The sequence below is a fragment of the Lepisma saccharinum genome, chromosome 30 (assembly GCF_977018435.1).
Source record: "Lepisma saccharinum chromosome 30, izLepSacc3.1, whole genome shotgun sequence".
Lineage (NCBI taxonomy): Eukaryota > Metazoa > Arthropoda > Insecta > Zygentoma > Lepismatidae > Lepisma > Lepisma saccharinum.
This window is the reverse complement of record NC_139258.1, coordinates 16,900,406-16,919,179: the sequence shown is the minus strand read 5'-3', so window position 1 is coordinate 16,919,179 and position 18,774 is coordinate 16,900,406. Positions and strand designations below refer to the sequence as shown.

General features: G+C 39.4%; 1 protein-coding gene across 1 annotated transcript in view; it reads left to right on the top strand.

The window, feature by feature from the left end:
• Window positions 1–12,716, top strand: part of LOC145982031 (esterase OVCA2) — a 34,629-nt gene extending 21,913 nt beyond the window's left edge. The window contains exons 3-5 of the mRNA XM_083115598.1: window positions 3,131–3,328; window positions 6,842–6,982; window positions 12,565–12,716. Coding sequence (XP_082971724.1) covers window positions 3,131–3,328; window positions 6,842–6,982; window positions 12,565–12,704 — 479 coding nt within the window. The 3' untranslated portion in view covers window positions 12,705–12,716. The remainder of the gene's footprint in view (window positions 1–3,130; window positions 3,329–6,841; window positions 6,983–12,564) is intronic.
• The last annotated feature ends 6,058 nt before the right edge of the window (window positions 12,717–18,774 follow it).

The following is an 18,774-nucleotide window of genomic DNA, read 5'->3' as shown; positions in this document are numbered from 1 at the left end:
GAAAGCATGGGCTGTTGCGCAACGGATTATTATTATTGTTATCTAAGTTGGCAGAACAATGGCACGGTATGCCAGAAACCCGGGCTTGAGTGCTGGTCGAGCCTTTATTGTTCACTGAAATTTCTATGTGTACCTCACAATCTTGTTGCTAACATAATGGGGAAAATATGTATTACATAATTTAGAGTTTCAAAAGTGTTGCAACGACAGGCATCTCCTGAACTCATGCTGAGCATGCGTCAATTGTGGGAAAAAGGACAGCTTGCTCTGCGACGACATTAATGAGCATTTCTACATTCTAATTTCTTCATATAGGAGAAGTATTTATTTCAGACGAGAGCGCTCAACTATGCTTATATTACATATCACTTGGATCTGAAGTGAAAGAAAGTACTAATTATTTTCCCTCAATTGATCCATGCGTCACTAACCATTGAACAGAGTTGCTACATTCATATTATTTTTCGAAGTAGTCCTCTTCTCTGTCGATGCACTTATGCAAACGGGCCACCAGCAAGTTAATGCCCTTGTAAAAAAATTTTTTTTTGGTTGACCTGTCGACCAGGAATGTGTCGCCCTTTGATCCAATGCAAAGTGTTTCCCGGAAAGAGCCTCCCTGAGAGGTCCAAAAGAGCCAATAATCGCTGGGTGCTAAGTCCAGTCAATAAGGGGGATGTGCTATAATTTACACTCGTAAGTCCTCAATGGTTTGAACAGCCGCAGCAGCAGTATGTGGATGGGCGTTATCGTGTTGCAATCAAATTCCTTTTGAGACAAGTCCAGGACGTTTTTGTCTTATTGCTGGCTTCAAACGATCCTGCAGTAAAGGACTATATGCTTACTGTTCATTGTCGTACCTTTGGTTATTTGATCTTTATGAATAACTGCTTCGACGGCATTCCACATGCATTCAGTTGTAACCGTGACGAATCGGTCAACATGTGGTTTGTCTTCCACACTTGTCACACCGCTTTTGAACTTATTCACCCATTCGTACACTTGGCATTTAGCATTTATCACCATAAATGATAGTCATTCGTCGATATATTTCAGCCAGGTTTACACCCTCAAAATGCAGAAAACGTATCACCAATCTCATCTCCACTTTCGTACACTCTGTGACGGGCACCATGATGCCAATCTACATGGCTTCCGGGATTTTGTGCACGTGCAGTTAATGCAAGGGTACTTCCTAGAACAAGCGTATGAAGTTTCGTGATTGTGGACCTATTAGAAGGAGATTTTATTGCAAAATTCTGTTTATATATTGAATGTCTCTTGTATATCTATGTGTATGGTGCCAAAAACCATGCAAGCAATTTTAAGCATGTTATTTTAAAAAAAGATAGAAAATGGATTTAAATAAAAAAATGAACAAAAATGATTTTTTAAATAAGAATCGTTATTTTTATCCATCCTGATTCCAACACATACTTTCCAATACTAATCCATTTGCATCGATATTGGTTCATCCCAGCTAGATATCTAGTATTCTCATCTGTGGTTCTCAGGTTTGATCTCCAATGGAGACCCAAAAACTTTTGGTGTTGATCTTGCATTGTGAGGACAGTTCTGCCACTGAATTTTAAAATTTCAACCTGATGAATGCACACCATTGTATATAAGGTACATTTTAAAGTGTATGCATAGTGTAAGTGTGTGTGTGTATTTAACTCTAGCTTAACCCTGCTGTGCAAGAAACTTACTTATCTGAGGTGTCTCCTCACAGGCTCACACATTTTTTTTATCACAAAAATTCAAGAAAACATTTTGTTCTTGAATCATTGCTTCCTTTCTTGTTTATACAGGTGCAGTTATAACAGGTGGCTCAAAAAGATGGCAAATTTTGAAATGGAAGTTTAGAGAAGAGAATATATAGTTGCAAGACATTTAATCATGGAAATGAATAGTGCAGAGGATGCCAATACGTAATTACATACCGCTGAAAAGATGGGTGGGTTTATGTCTCGAAAACAAAGTCTAGAAGATTACCATTTCTCCGCAAACATTCCTTCAGTCGTCAAGGGACATCCTTCATAGCTCGATGTAACCTATCCACAGGAAAATGAGCGATTTCCTCATAGATCCTTCTGACTAGACCGACTGAGGAATCACTCAAATTTCTGTGGACAGGTTACGTCGAGCTATGCAGGATTTCCCTCGGTGACTGCAGGAATGTTTGCGGAGAAATTATCATCTTCTAGACTTTATCTTCAAGACATACACCCACCCATCTTTCCAGCAGTATGCAATGGCATCCTCTGCACTATTCATTTCCATGATTAAATGTCTTGCAACTATTTACTTTCTTTTCTAAGCATCTGTCTCAAAATTTCCCATCTTTTTGAGCCACCCTGTGTAATAATTTCAAACTAACAAGAACCAATTATTGCATGAGCGTCACATATTTTTTATCATTCACTAAAAAGAAAAAGCCCGTTAGCTTTGCATCAATGCTTTTTTTGTTTTTGTTTATATGCAGTTGTATAGTAATTGCAATAACTACAAAAATTGCCAGCACTAATAAAGAACAATACCCAATTGCACATTGTGACTTACATGAGTGTCTTGTCGAATATATATCCTGAGGAGGAGGAGGAGGGGGAGCACTGATAAGGCCATTGCATGAATTTTACATTTATGATTCATGAACAAAAGTACAGAAAAATCGGGAATACCCTAGGCCAGTGGTTCCCAAAGTGTGTACAGTGGCACCCTGGGGAACTGCGAAATGTTCCAATATTTTCACTGAAATGATCTTACTTCCAAATATGGGCTTATTTAGTACTTTTTACACATAAAATGTTTCTGAATTTGAAATATATGTTTATTTTTAACTTAAAGCAAGCAGCCTAATCACACTAACTCAGTGTTGCAAGTTTTACATAGGTGTACTTCTGACGTGAGCACAGCAGAAAGATCTTGAAATCACTAAGGATGCAGTGAAATGAAAAAGTTCGGGATCCACTGCCCTAGGTAACAATGTAATTTATTTTAAATTCTTCATAAAAATGTTCAGTTGAAAAATAAAAAAAAAACAAGTGGGCCTAGCAGCTCCCACTATTGGTTAAGCTAGGGTTAATGTAAAAGAAGTTTTGCATTAGAACTTGGTTTCATTCCATCATTCCAGGTCAGTGTGGGTGGTGGTTCAGCAGGGAAGACAATTTCTTTAGGGCCCAAGATGAGTCCCACTGCTGCCCAGGTTTTGAGGAGAGTCTGAAGGCCGTCGAGGAGGCTTTCAGAGAATTGGGCCCATTTGATGGGATCTTGGGATTCTCGCAGGGGGCTGCCTTGGTCGCCATCTTGTGTGGGATGCAGGAACAACAAAGTAAGAATAAAGATTTTGGGTGTGCTCCTTCTTTTAATTTTTGTGTATGTGTATTTTCTAAATTAACCAAAGGAACCAGAACTGGTGGGCCAACTTCAGTTTTTACTTGGGGAAGGTTGGCTTTACCTTGATGTTGGTCAATTGGGCCAACTGTGGTTGCCAACATTTGCCCAACCATGGAAACATGAATTAAAATCAGTTTTAAAAACAACTTTTTAATGCTAAGACAACTTTCAGGAGAATGCTGAAAATTCTAGAGTGTAAAATAAGTGACATGTAACAGTGTTTCTTTTCGAATATTACAGTCACAGCACATACTGGAAACCTAATCTTTTTTTCATGAAAGTAGAAGCTATTTTTAACTTGCAGTCATTTACCAGTCCTTTGTCAGCCGCCATGGATGAAAGATGTGTTGGGAATTGCTTATTGTTTGCCTGTTTAGCTGTAGTAGAACAAGAACATTCTTACAGGTATTATTGTGAAGGTGGTTAAGCAATGTGATGTGCAGGCTAAATTCCATGAAAGGTGGAAAATTAAGCAAACTCTAGAAAGCTTTTTGTGCCACCACTTGAAGTTATGATGCCTTGAAAACAACAATACCATACGACTGAAAAAGTGCTCTGTATTTTTTTAATTTTCATAAATAACTTGAACTATTGTTTACATTTGGCCTCACACTAAATTATGTATGTATCAGAACACAAAACTATCCATTCTTTAGTTTTCAATACGTTGGCCCAACATAAAAACCACACTTTGACCCAATGCAAAAACCACACATTGGGCCAACATTGGAACCATGGCCATGCCCAACAGTATGTTCTTTCATTTCGCCAACCGTTTTCAGTATGGTTGGCCCAACCACTTTTGGTTACTTGGGAAATATTGTCCATAACATGCATATGGACAAATTTTCCCCCTATACATTTTTGGACACATTTTTCTTGAGTTTATTGATCTTTGTGTGCATTGGGGCCAGAAACCTTTTTAATTTGGGGAGAGGGGGATACAAAGTCCAACCTCTACAACATAAATAGAACCCCCCCACATAAAAATTAAATTCAATTTCTAAAATAATGATTTGCATAACCTTGACCTGTCAGTTAAAAAAGTAATATTTGCACAATAACTTTGAATAAAGAAAATTACTTTTTTCAAGATATAGTTCTTTAAGCTTTCCTAGCGGCGAATATTGAATAGGTATTCTCGGGCAATCAGCCGGGTGATTTCTGGATAGGCTTCCGAGCTTTCGAGAGCTAACGCCACTCTCATCTTCAGAGATTGAAGATTGAAGTGCAGAGATAAGTCAGGGTGAAGTTATATGTATTTGGTGTGGGAGGGGTCCGGTGTAGGTGGTGGGCCAATCAGGTGACGTTTCTATGATGTTTTCACTCCCAGTCAACTATCGCTAACCAGGCTGGGTCCAATTCAAGTCCCATGTCCCTGTTGAGGTTCTCCCTTTCCCTATGTATGGCTATTGCGAGATGGTCCCATTAATTTGATGATTTATTAATGGTCTCTGTGGTTGTGAAGTCAATTCGGATCTCGGTGGGTGGGAAGTCAATTCTATGGCCCTCCTGGGTGGAATGTTCTGCTAACCCTGATTTTTCGGGATGAAAATTTTTGAAGTAGTTAGCATTTTCTTTGCAACACTGTTCAATTGTTCTCCCTATTTGTCTAATGTAAGGTTTACCGCAGAAACAAATGATACGGTGAACCCCGGGTGTCTTCTGTCCTAGGTCTTCTTTAGGGTTTCGAAGTCGACTTCTGACTTTCGATTGTGGTTTGTGGATCGTCTTTATGTTGTGTTTTCAAAGAATGTGGCCGATGACTGCAGAGAGGTTACCAGTGTATTGGACGATGGCTATCTTCTTGGTCATCTGGTGAGTCTGGGTTTGTTTGTTGGTTGTTCTTGTGTGTTACTCTCTTTAGTGCCTTGTTGATAATGCCTTCACTGTATCCATTCTGTCTGAAAGCTGTGCTCAGGTGTCTTATTTCCTCTTGAAGGAGCTCGGGGCCGCTGATGGCGATGGCTCGGTGTCGAGAGTACTGTTACCCGCTGTGCTGGATGGTGAAAACTCTTGCCCTTGAGGTATAAGTTGGTGAGAGTAGGTAGGTTTCCTGTATACACTGTGTCCTAAGGTCCCATTCGGTTTGCATGTGATGAGGATGTCCAGGAACGGAAGGCTTCACAACCACCGAGATCATCAATAAATCATCAAATTACTGGGACCGTCTCATCAAAGAAGCAATAGCTATATACGGTGGAAAGGAAAACCTCAACAGGGACACGGGACTCGAACTGGACCCAGCTTGGTTAGCGATAGTCGACTGGGAGCTCGAACGTCGGAGAAATACCACCTGATTGGTCCGCCACCTACACCGAATCCCTCCTACACCAAATACATATAACTTCATCCTGACTTATCTCTGCACTTCAATCCCTGAAGATGAGAGTGACGTTAGCTCTTGAGAGCACGGAAACCTGGAAATCACCGGCTGATTGCCCGACAAAACCTCTTCATTTTTCAAGATAGTTTGTAAGATATTCCAAAAACATGTACAATTTGGGCCTCCCCAATGGCATGGTAACATCATCGCATTGTAATCAATGGATCCTGGGTTCGATACCTGGTGGAGGCACATAGTGGTTCGGATCCCACTTTAAACTGTAGGTCCAGTCCTGATTAGCCTTTCTGTGATTAAAGTGGACTTGAAAACTCAAACAATTCAGGAACAGATAAATTCTTGACTTTATTCCATTATTTTGCATTCTTTTTAAACATTTTTTATTTTTTCATGAAGTTTTTCAAGCTGAGAAAATACGTGTAATAGTGTAGCATTCTAGGTTCATTGTGGTTTTGGTTCTTTTGGATAGGGGAATAATATAGAGAAAAGACCTTTGCAGATAGATATTAAAATGAGATTCTTTGAATGACAGCATGTTGCATCTGCAAAATTATTTGAGGGGTGACCCTAAAATAATTTGAAGTTTTCCAAAAATGAAATGTTCCAGAATATGTTCCTACACCACCGTATGTATGTGTAACAGGTATAATTTTTGTGTGCAGATCCTTATAAATTTTAGCGACAAGGCAATTTAGCTTCAGCTGAAGGAAATAAAAGAAGACAAAATTTTGGCCCTTTGTTCTATAATATATCCTCTTAGTGACACGCTATTATACAAGTCTATAAATATACAATTAGTTTAGTTAGAGTGGTGTTTTATATCAAACAAGACTTTGTTACAAAATTTCATTTAGAACAAGACTGCAATGGTAAATTTCTTTGACTAATTTGGTAATCTGTATATGCATACATACACAAAGTACATTGGAACAGTGATGTAAGTTAGTTATTTTGGAAAATAAGCTAAAATAAATCTGCCATTTTCCTTTAATAAATGTGTACTTTAGACAACCAATTAACACCCTCTTTACCAAAAATCAGTATACTTTTGTAGAATAATGTTCATAAAAGAAATATTTTTTTTGTCATTGACTTTCTTTACAGAGCTGGACTTCAAATTTCAATTTGCAATTCTTGTAGCAGGATTTAAGTCTCACTCAGTTCCTCATGATGAATGGTATAAAAAGACAGTTGCAATACCAACCTTACATGTGTATGGAGAATCAGATAAAGTTATAGAGAAAGGTGAGTGAATATAAAAAAGGAAAGTTAAAAATTTGTACTTACGTATGTGAGTATAGTGCTCTTATTGTAGAACGACGTTTCAGAGATTGACTATCTCTTTCCTCAGGTGAGTGAGTACCTATGTAATGAGAAATATACATTTGTGAGTTCATGTTTAACTTTAAAATTCATAAACCTTCTTCATGAACAAGAACATTAAGTGGTTGATTTGCGGCTCCACAACGAATGAATCCAGTTTAGCATGGGTGTTTATTTTCTGAACATTCCTTTATTAATTTCATGAAATCATCATTCATCCGTATCATGTAAAACATTCATGTAAAACTTACGTTGTAAATGACAAAATAGAGCAACTGGATAAATGGAAACCCTCTCCATGTAATCAAAACAATCTACAAATTGCAACATGGTTTTCACTTTTAAGAGCCCAAAATTTGTTAAAGCTTGGTAGGACACAATATTTTGTCATCCTTCAGGGCAACAACTATTTAACCTGCTATCAATCATTTTTGAACTGTAATGGAATAATATTTATTGTTACTGGTAGCATGTTCGCTTCAGCAGTGGCGAAGCAACATATCGCCAGGCCCTTAGCGAGATTAGTATGCGAGGCCCCATCTGTTCTTTACATTTGAAATCTCAATGTCAATTGATACAAAATCTTCAGGGATATGTCAGCAAATTATCATATTTAAATAATAATACAGTACTGACAAAAATGATATTTAATAATTTTTCTCACTTTAAAAATGTATTGAAATCTGAAGCTGTAGGAAGCACTAATATTATCCATGCCCTCCTTGAATTGAAAACAATGCAAGCATTTAAATGCCTCACACTTGCTTCATGGCAGTTGTTAACATTAAAATCAGGAATGCAAGGTCGAGAGAAAGATGAAAGACAAGACAAAGGGCTTTTTATTCAAGAAAAGAAAAAAATGGGTAAATATCCAGGCAAGCTATCATGAATTTTTAGTAAATGTTTCACATGAGAAATACGACGATAATTTATATTTATTTTGAGGCCCTTAACCTTTGGGCCACCCTGCCTGTATGTTACGCCCGTTTTGACGTATTCATTCAAATTATAATAGAATTTTAAGCCAGATTCATTTATTTTTCTCACTTCTATTTATTACAGGCACGGCCCTTCGCAGTTGCCCACTTTGCACACCCATTGCTACGCCACTATGCTTTATCATAGAGTCCAGAACCTTTACTAGCCCAAATATTAGAAATCTCACCATGATTAGTTTTGTGTTGAAAAGCTAGAAAGTGAAATGACACAGGTGATACAAATAAGAATTTCATGGTGACATTTGTTTCACTTGAAATTCTTACTATTTTTATATGAGCCGCAGTGGTCTAGTGTGTAGGACATCTGACTGCCATGCGGAAAGCCCTGGTTCGATTCTCAGGGTGGGTGATCTAAGATCAGAATTTTTCTGACCTTGTCTCTCCACATAAAATGGCTCTGGGGCTCACCCAGCCTCAAATCAATGGGTACATGGGGCAATCCTGGGGGGGGGGGTAAAGGCAGCTGGAGCATGATGCTGATCACATCAGTTCCAAAATGGCCAATATCGAGAATATGTGGGGCTTTACCCCCACATCGCCTAAAATGTGCCTTCATGGCACGGTGCTACAAGCACAAGGAACCTTACCTTTTACCTTACTATTGTTATAGTGATGCACTACATGGACCTTACAAGTTTTTTGTATTGCCTGAGCTCAGAATGTTCAATGATAACTATTTAAATAATAATGTACGGGAAAAAGGGTAAAATTATATCGATTGTGTATTACATACGTATGAAATTTGCCCAAAAAGAAATCAAACTTTAGGAACAGTGTGCCAATATGACTGATGTGTCTTACTTAGCTAGTGGTGCCATATAGCAGCATTGTCCATTGGTTGCGTCACTCCAGGTTGTGTTGTTTATTATTTGTTTTTGGTGCCGGTAGCGATTTTATAAAATAATTAAGATGAAGATAGTTTTACTAACCACTGGTTTGGTTTTGACAACATAACTGTATACCCAAGTCTCATCACATGCTATGACGTTCTTCAGGAAGTTGTCATATTTAGACATGTCCAAGAGTTCTTGGCAGTTTTAAGAGCATTTCCTCAATGCTGATCTGTTAGGATTCATGGCATAAACTATGTTGCAGGTCAATGCATTTTTAGTTTTACCATCACAAAATGTTTGACAAGAAGTGATTCCCATATTTTCTGTTATTCAGTAGCGTGCGGTGCTAAATCAGGCAGGGAAACAGGTCATCTGCACTTGCTCCCCCCCTCCCCCCATGGGTGTCTTAATATAATACAGTAGATCAAGTAAATTCAACCCTTATTGAAATGAACATACTAACTATACGATACATATATTACAAATTGTCAGAAGTGACAAACGTGAGGCACGTTAAAATTATATGACAATAATAATTTTAAAGCAAATATGATATAATATAAAGAAAACATTAAAAACAAAATTTTTGATGCGCAACAAAGAAAACTTTAATAGTAGCAATTTATGAGTGATCAGAGAAAAAAATAATGTTTTTTTCGGAACCTGTTTCATCTCTTTATTCGTAGATTAAGTTGACGTTTTATCGTAGAGTTGAGTATTCTTGTAAGTCAAACGACTTCAATCAATAGTGGCACACAGATGGCTGAGTTTTTTCATGACGTCCGCTAGGTTAGTAGAAGTTCTTAATGTGACAAAACCTGTACTGTTCCAAACTCCCTTCTCAGGAACAAACAAGGACAACAATATAATTTGTCACTGGAAGAATATCCAGTTGATCATTTTATTTTACAGAGTTGTAGCAATTCATTTGAAAATATTTACCTTCGTCTTTCGTCTTCAACCGGTCGATCATACAACACTTGCAACATTCGCTTCCTTGTCCTGCTGCTGTGTGTTTTGAAACTTTAGTCTTGGGGCTGGTGGAACAGGTGGATGGGAGATGTTCCCTCGGAAGCTATTTCACAGTGTTTAGCCAAGGTAACTTAAGGCATTTAGCAGACGCTTAGACTGTAGAAGATTTTTCCAGTTTGTTATGACTGTCAGACACTTGTTCGTAACGATATTAGGAAATTATAGACTTACTACACTCAAAAGTATCACTATGACTCAAATATACTTCAGTACCTAGCAAAAACTCGAAGAAAAGCGCATCCGCTATATGTCTCGGAGGGAACAGCTAGGGAGTTCAGCTTCCATGGTGAGACCTTGGGGATCGTTTACCTTTGCACGTGGTGTCGGAAATACTCGGCATCAGACAGTAGAGGGTGAGAACAATGAGGCTGTCTATGTGATGGGGGTAGGTGACGCAAACAAAGTCCAGCCACGGTGAAAAATTTTCTTCAGTGTTACTTTTGGAAACGTTGATTTCGGGAGAAAGAATTGTTCTTATTATGTAAATATAAATAATTTAAATAGCTCAAAAGAGCGATAAGTAGGAGGAAACAGTCCTCTGTTTCATGGAGGTACCACCACTGCTGTTATTTCATGCAGTGTCGACTGATGTTTTCTGTGGTACACTTTCAATGTCCCCATCAAAATTCCCAGTTTTGAGTTCGGACTCAGCATGGATGCTCTTTGTGAATGTCCCATTATCAGTTTTGTGTGATCATCACCATCTTTGTCATGATTGACCAGATGTGTCCACAGTTTGGATCTTCTGCCCAATTTGAAACATTGATACCACCCATAACACTGCATTTGTGGATTCCTCCCCATACACTTATTGCAACACATGAAGCATTTGGTAAATGCTGTGCTTAATTTAAATCAAAACATGATACATACACACATATATTCACTGAGCTTTACACGACTTTTTGCTTTTTTATTTTTAAAAAAAATCGCCAGGAACACCAAACACAACCTCCCATAAATGTAACAACAAACAGAAAACTAATGTTAATGAATGCTCTAATAATCAGGGAACAGTTTTGGTTTTATATGGAAATACATATTTATGTATAAAGCCGAAATCAGTTATGTTCTGCATTATTTTTGTTCATCATAGCATGTAGACTTGAAAACTTCAGTTTTTATTTACCATAATTTTCCATATAGTAGGTTTTGGCTCATATTTCATATATTTTTACATATTATTTCCATATTTCAGAAAATTTCTCAACATATTTACTCCATATTTGCGCAATAACTTCATGTTCCCGTGTGACCGAAAGAATTGAGTGAATTTCTTGCAAATTACTGACAAATTTGAAATACATTCGCATTACTTCTTGCAATATTGAATGCAAAGAGACGACAGAAGGAAATTAACTTGTAACAAAATGTTGTTATTCATTGTTTTGGAAACAGATTGATTGATTGGTTGATTTGGATCAGTAAGGCTAATCGGGACTGGACCTACAGTTTAAAGTGGGATCCGAACCACTATGTACCTCAAGTGGGAATTGAACCCAGGGTTTTGGAAACAGAAGATGAAAACACATTTTGTGTTGTTTTAAAATTAATGTGAATGTAAGCATACTGTATTTTATGTAGCTCATGTAGTTATTATTAAAAAGTTATTTTTTTACAATTTTAAGTCCACATTTTGGTGAAAATAACTAAATATGTATTTACATATTAAGCACATTTTTACTACATATTAATCCTTTCCCTGCTAATAATTGACAATTTTAAAATAGCAGAAATAAAACGAACACATTTCACTATAGCATATTATGTAAATGGAATTGATTTTACACTAATTTACACAACACAAACTGATACTAACCAAAAAGATAATGTTTGTGATGCTACACAGTCTTATCAAGAGAGCAGTTTAAACCATTGGGAAGGAGCAGGATATTTTAAGTACACTTTATGCAGATAGGCTAATCGAGAGTGGACCTACAGTTTAAAGTGGGATTCAAACCACCATGTGCCTCCACTAGGTATCAAACTCGATACCCCATGATTACCATAAGAGGACTTTACCACTATGCCATCTGGGAGGCCATAGTATTGGGAAGGATATCTTGAAATGTGTGATGTTAAACTTAAAAAAAAGATGCCAATATTTTGTAGCATCATAAGGTTGCAAGACATTATTTTTGGTTTGTGTGTTGTGTGAATTAATCTCTAAGAAGAGCACAGATTGTTTCTGTTTTCTTGAAATAATCTCCAAGAAGTGTAGAATTTATTCCGTTTACATATCCTCTAGTGAAATGTTTTAATTTTATTTCTGCTATTTTAAAACTGTCAGCTAATTATGCCCATCCCTGTATATGGGGCCACATTTCCACATACATTGGCCTCCCCGATGGTGCTGTGGTAGCGTAGTTGCCTTGCAATCAAGGGGTTCCGGATTCGATACCTAATGGAGGCACATAGTGGTTCGGATCCCACTTTAAACTGTAGTTCCAGTCCTGATTAGCTTTGCAGTGCATAAAGTGTACTTGAAACACTAACATTTCCACACGATTTTGAAACTTTGGCTTCTATTTGGACAGACCTTGTATATTGTTCTATATTGAAAGTTCTTTATTAATTACAAGCATAAACAGCTGGCAGTTTTGCTACTTATTCCTTCACTATCTTTTGCTTAATTTTTCAGAGATGAGTGAAGATCTTCTTCAGTATTTCCATGAGCCTGTGGTTCTGATTCACCCAGGGGGTCATTTCGTTCCCGCTTCTGGACCTCAAAAGCAAGTATATCTCAAGTTCCTTGGTGACATGAAAGAGCTGCCATTATAGGATAAGTAATAACTAAGCATAGATAAGTCACCAATAAACAAAATATATATTGAAATTTCCTTTGTTTGTTTTAGTTACACTGGGAGTAACAGTAATTGGAGTTATACTAAGAGCACCATTTGTGTACTCATAAGTCCATGATGAGTAAAGAATCAGTTTCACAGATTTGAGACTTTTACATGCACAGACATTTGCATAACTGTTTTTGAGACATAGAAAAAAAAAATTGAAGGGCTCGGTTGTAAAACTGTGTAAGTGACATCTTGGTCATTTCTGAGTTCACCAAGAAGAAAAATTATTAGAAGTTATACTGTGGTAAAATTGTTTTCGTGTTGTGTTTACCAATTTCAGAAGGCTTCACTGAGTCCAATGCAAATTGTATGACATCGCAATTTCACTCGAATATTAAAGGATGGCACATTTTACTTTGTAACTCAAAAATGACCAAAATGTCACTTACTATGTTGTACACCCTAGAGCTTCAATTGATAATTGAGACATTCTTCTAAGAGCAATGAAACATCAAATTCTTTTACTGTGTGGTGCAATCTGAAATCTATGATATTGCATGTTAGCGAACTTTAGGAAAATATATATTGAGCATCAAACGTTGTTCTACTTTAACAAGATATATACAGGGTGATTCTAAAGGTAGGGTACAAACGAAAACCACAGATACCATGAAATAGAGACGAAAGTGCCCCTTCCACTTTGCCGAGAGATGCCTCCGTGAGGAGCTAGACAACGCCGAAAATGTGTGAAAATGAACTTCACACCGCTGTACATCCAGTACCAGTGAAGATAGAAAGGTGGAACAAACGAAGTCAAAAGGAACACCAAAGTCGCCCATCCGAAAAACACCAGGCGGCAGCTACGCAACGCATGCGCATGGGGTTCCACAAAGGAAATAGGAGTGTCCTGCAAGGCAAGTGAAGGGAAAGGGTAGCGATCGACAACAGTAGAGACAAAAGAAGCAAGAAACACACCGAGAATGCAAGCAAAGTGGAGTGGTGGGGTCCGTACGACACTCCAGCAGCCTTTCGCCCCCCCCCCCCACCCAGCGATGTGCCTCCGGCTTCATTTCTAAGAGGCTGATTGGGCCCCATCACAACGTTTGTAACAACGTCTGTACGAGGAACGTGGTCCTACTGTACGTGCACCTTTCATTGGCAATAACCTCCTGTGCCCGTAGTTGCTGTGTTTGTCCTGCTGGCGCACGACCTCTGTGTGACATCCCCTCGGTGCTGCTACGGGGAATCCCTCGTCCCGCATTTGTTGTCTCCTTGGCAGGTACCATTCCCCGTCCGGTCCTCTTTCTCTTTTGTTGCACCGTGCTTTCTTCTTGCTGCGGTATCCCTACACTGTGTTTGGGGACTCCCCATGTGCTGCACCGCCAGCGCCACCATTTCTGCCCCGAACCATGTACGCGTCTGTTGCCTGTTGAGTGTCACAGACCACTTTGCTTGCATTCTCGGTGTGTTTCTTCGTACTACGTCGTCCTCTCGTGGTTCTGCAACCTCGCACTACTTTTCTCGACTGCACTGCTTCAGTCATGGTGGTTTTTTTTCCCGCTGTGCAATTGTTACATCATGCTTCATTGCTTCTTTTGTCCCTACTGTTGTCGATCGCTACCCTTTCCCTTCACTTGTCTTGCGGGACACATGTCTTGTGGAACCCCATGCGCATGCATTGCGCAGCTGCCGCCTGGTGTTTTTCGGATGGGCGACTTTGGTGTTCCTTTTGACTTCTTTTGTTCCGCCTTTCTATCTTCACTGGTACTGGCTGTACAGCGGTGTGAAGTTCATTTTCACACGTTTTCGGCGTTGTCTAGCTCCTCACGGAGGCATCTCTCGGCAAAGTGGAAGGGGCACTTTCGTCTCTATTTCATGGTATCTGTGGTTTTCGTTTGTACCCTACCTTTAGAATCATCCTGCATATAATTTATTTAACTCTGTGCTCTTTGAAAAAGTAGCTCTTAGGCCATTATTGGTACTTGCATTATAATGGGACTTCTGATATGACATTAAAAAACTTTCTAACATCACATGCCAGCTACATTATTGTTAAAAACCACACGATACACAAACAGCACAATATGAGACACTTTAAAAGTTTGTCCAAAGTTTCAACTCCATCTCGGAGTTCTCATCAGGGCTGGTTGAGAGATGGCGAAGAAGACACGAACGAGGTTCTGATGATGTAGCTTGCTGTATCTTCCAGAAGATATCGTTGCGGTCTTGCAACACAGTCAAAACTATCTCCCTCAGCCATCAATCAGAAAAAAACAGGAACTTACCAACACTGCAAGACTGCAATGACATTTTCTGGCAGACACAGCAAGCTACATCATCAGAACCTCATACCTGTCTTCTTCGCAATCTCTCAACCAGCCCTGATGACGACTCCAAGATGGAGTCGAAAGCTTCCATAAACTTTTAAACTGTCTTGTATCACGCTGTTTATGCATTTTGTGTGGTTTTTACCAGAATTCTGATGTTCAGAGTTGAGCCAGAATTACAAATGTGACTGAGCACATAGTACATCGAAGCAGCAAACAGCTGGTTCGTTCATCTTTGTATTATGAGTTTTATTTATAAATTTTTGGGTTTGGTTATTACTGTAAACAGAGAGTTTTAACATCATGGTTGGTGTTTATAAAAGAAAACTTTCAAAATTCTGTGTTAATCTACCATATTCGTGAAAGAGTGCTCTCGTATGGACATATGGATTGCAGAGCAAGCAGTAGATCTATAGTGTAAGAAGCAAAGTAGGAAATGAGCAAAGAAGGAGTCTTTTTCAGTCGTGTTCATGCCGAAAACTCTCGTCATCTGATTCATGAGTATAGATTATGGATGGATGATATCGAAAATTTGATATTGTGATATAACGTCAAGAAGATATTGTCACAGACGGTATGATATTTTTTCCGTATCGTGGTATTGGCGATATATCACCAAATGTCATGATGATATATCGTAGACATGATATACATTGCCAAAATATCATGATATATAGCCAGCATGATATACGAGTATATCACCAAAATATTGTGACGATATATTGCGAAAGCAAACCACGTGAAAATCATGTGAATGCTCTACAAGGAATTCTACACAGGTGTAGTTTTCTAGAATTGGAAATACAGCTGTCTTTCAAAAGATAAAATTTTGAAAAATGACTTCACTGGTGTCGGCCAAAGGTCCATCAGAAGTCCCAAAATTCAGTTCTTTCTGCAGTGCTGTTGCCACAATAGACTCCGTGAAAGTTTGACTCCTCAAAATATCCAGACTCCAGAAAAATACAAGGTCCATTCAATAAATAACCGGAAAAGTTGTATAAAAAATTGAAAATACGACTATGTTTGGTGTTTCTTTGTTATTTTGTGGTGGCGTCCTAGAACTATTAACAGATGGGCCTGGCACACTTGCCTCGCCTGCCTCGTGAACGGGGTGCTGGGAATCAGTGAAACAAGATGGCGGCACCCTTGCAGGTCTGCACCAACTTGGGGCAGCGAAGTGTCATTAGATTTCTGTTAGCTGAAGGGTTGAAACCAATCGAAATTCACCGTTGGATGGCAGTGCAATATGGTGAAGCTGTTTGAGTTGAACACAAGTGTACGAGTGGGCAGAGAAGTTCAAACAGGGTGTAACAAGTGTTCAAGATTCGCCACGTCCAGGACGCTCTATCTCTGCAGTCACGGAGAACAACATTGCGAGAGTTGACGAGTTGATACAGGAAAACAGGTGTATTACGGTGAGTGAGATTGCATCAGAGATGAACATTAGTGTCGGATCAGCCCACCATATTGTTCATGACGTACTGATGTTCAAGAAAGTGTGTGTGAGGTGGGTTCCAAAACATTTGACACCAGAAATGAATGTGTGCTGAGAGATTTTGCGACGGTACGAGGCTGAAGGGGAGGCATTTCTTCACCGTATTGTCACGGGAGATGAAAGTTGGGTACATTTTTACGAACCTGAACAAAAGCAGGCTACAATGGAATGGCGACATTCTTCATCTCCAAGACCCAAGGTGCGAGCTGAAAGAAGTGCTGGTAAGGTCATGTTGACTTTGTTTTGGGGTCATAAGGGAACAATTCTTGAACATTACACGCCGAGAGGTCAAAATGTAAACAGTGTGACATATGCAAACCTTATGCGTGAAAATTTAAAACCAGCAATTTTGAAGAAGCGATGTGGTCTGGTGGTGTCCAGTGACATCCTGTTACTGCATGACAACGTGAGACCACACACTGCTAGAGTCACATTAGCTACCACCAATGTTCTAAAGTTCGTCTGCTTACCCCACCCCCTGAATTTCCCGGATCTGGCACCTTCAGATTATCACATGCCCACTTAAAGACGCTCTTAGTGGCTCAGGGTTCGAGGATGATGAAGACGTCCAGGCAGCAGTGCATGACTGGTTACGCACACGCCCAAAAGAATTCTTTTCACGTGGAATTGGGAGGCTTGTCGAGTGCTGGCGCAGGTGCATTGAACTTGAGGGATACTACGTTGAATAATAATCATGTGTTGTATTCCATTCTAATAATAGATTCTGTACAAAAAAATATTTCCGGTTATTTATTGAATGAACCTTGTATATGCTAATATCGATAAATGGGCAAATTGAAAAGTATTTGTCCCATTTTCTTTCCAGCCAAAATAATAAACATGCAGGGAAATCAAAATAGGATTGCTCTATGTACCTTGCACTATTTTCCCACATAGTCGCCAGAGCGGTTCACGCATTTGTCCCATCGCACCACTAGTTTCGAGATGACGCTGTTGTAGGATTTGGCCAGTTGCTCATGGAACCACCACCGGACAGTGGTCTTTGCTTCTTCATCGCAAATGAACCTCTGTCCTTCCAGGAACTTCTTCACTGGACCGAATACGTGGAAATTACTGGGGGCAAGGTCTGGAATCTCCCATTTGAATGACTGAAGTCTGTCAATGGTCTTGTTTGCCACATGAGGCCTGGTGTTATAGTGGAGGTTAACCACATTGTCCACATCAAGAAGCCCTTGGTGCTTTTTGCTGATGGCAGCTCGCAGACGTGAGAGTGTGCCACAATAGCTGTCAGCATTGATACACCATCACCTCGTAGCATGAAATCCAGCAGGTGAGGTCCTCAGCGATCTCCGAAGACAATGAGCAATACTTTCTGTTGTGAGCGAAGATGCCCCAATTGCTCATTGTCATGAAGGTCTTCTCAGCCATTTTCAAACTCATAACACCACCACCGCACACTTCTCAAAGCGAGACACTTGTCGCCATACGTCGGCTGCATTTCCATATGGATCTTGATGGGCATTCGTCCCTTGCTCCTTAGAAAACGAATAACACTTCGCTGCTCATACGAGGTGGACATGTTGAGTACTAACACCATCTCTGGAAACTGACAGCAGCGCTGTGCAGCTGAGCAGGCCAGAGTTAACACTTGACCGTTCCAAGAAAAACTTTTTCAATAAATTTATATTTCAGTTTCTCAATCACACTTAATATTTTGGCTGAAAAAAAAGTGGCTCACTTGTACGGTGAGCAGACGACAGAATTCTGCTCCTCCAGCAACAGCCCATGTGGAAGGGAAGCCCAGTTGGATGTGCCACTGTTGCCAACTTAGTATTTTGGAGCAAAATCCACTTGGCAGACTTTGGTTCCTAAAAAGCTGTTGCATCATGAAGTGCTACCCAGATGGCCACCACAATGCAAACATACCCATACCGGGAGTCGAACACAGGACCACTGGCATCATAGCACGATGTGCTAACCTCTCTGCCACAGGGGCAGGTTCCCCCCTATGCTGTATTATGTATAGGGATTAGAGTGCAGCAGAGAGAGGGTTTCTCTCAAACACCAAAGAGTTTGCTAAATAATGTACGGAATTGAGAGCTTCTTTGCTAAAGTAGGCAGTGGTCTACACTTGAAGCCCAGTACACACATAACCGCAGCACTGGTCTACAAAAATGAACTTTTTTATTCTATCATATGAACAAAAATAACTGAATCTAGAAGTATAATTCATGCTGAATGCGAATATATTTTTAGATTTTTTACATCAAGCAGGG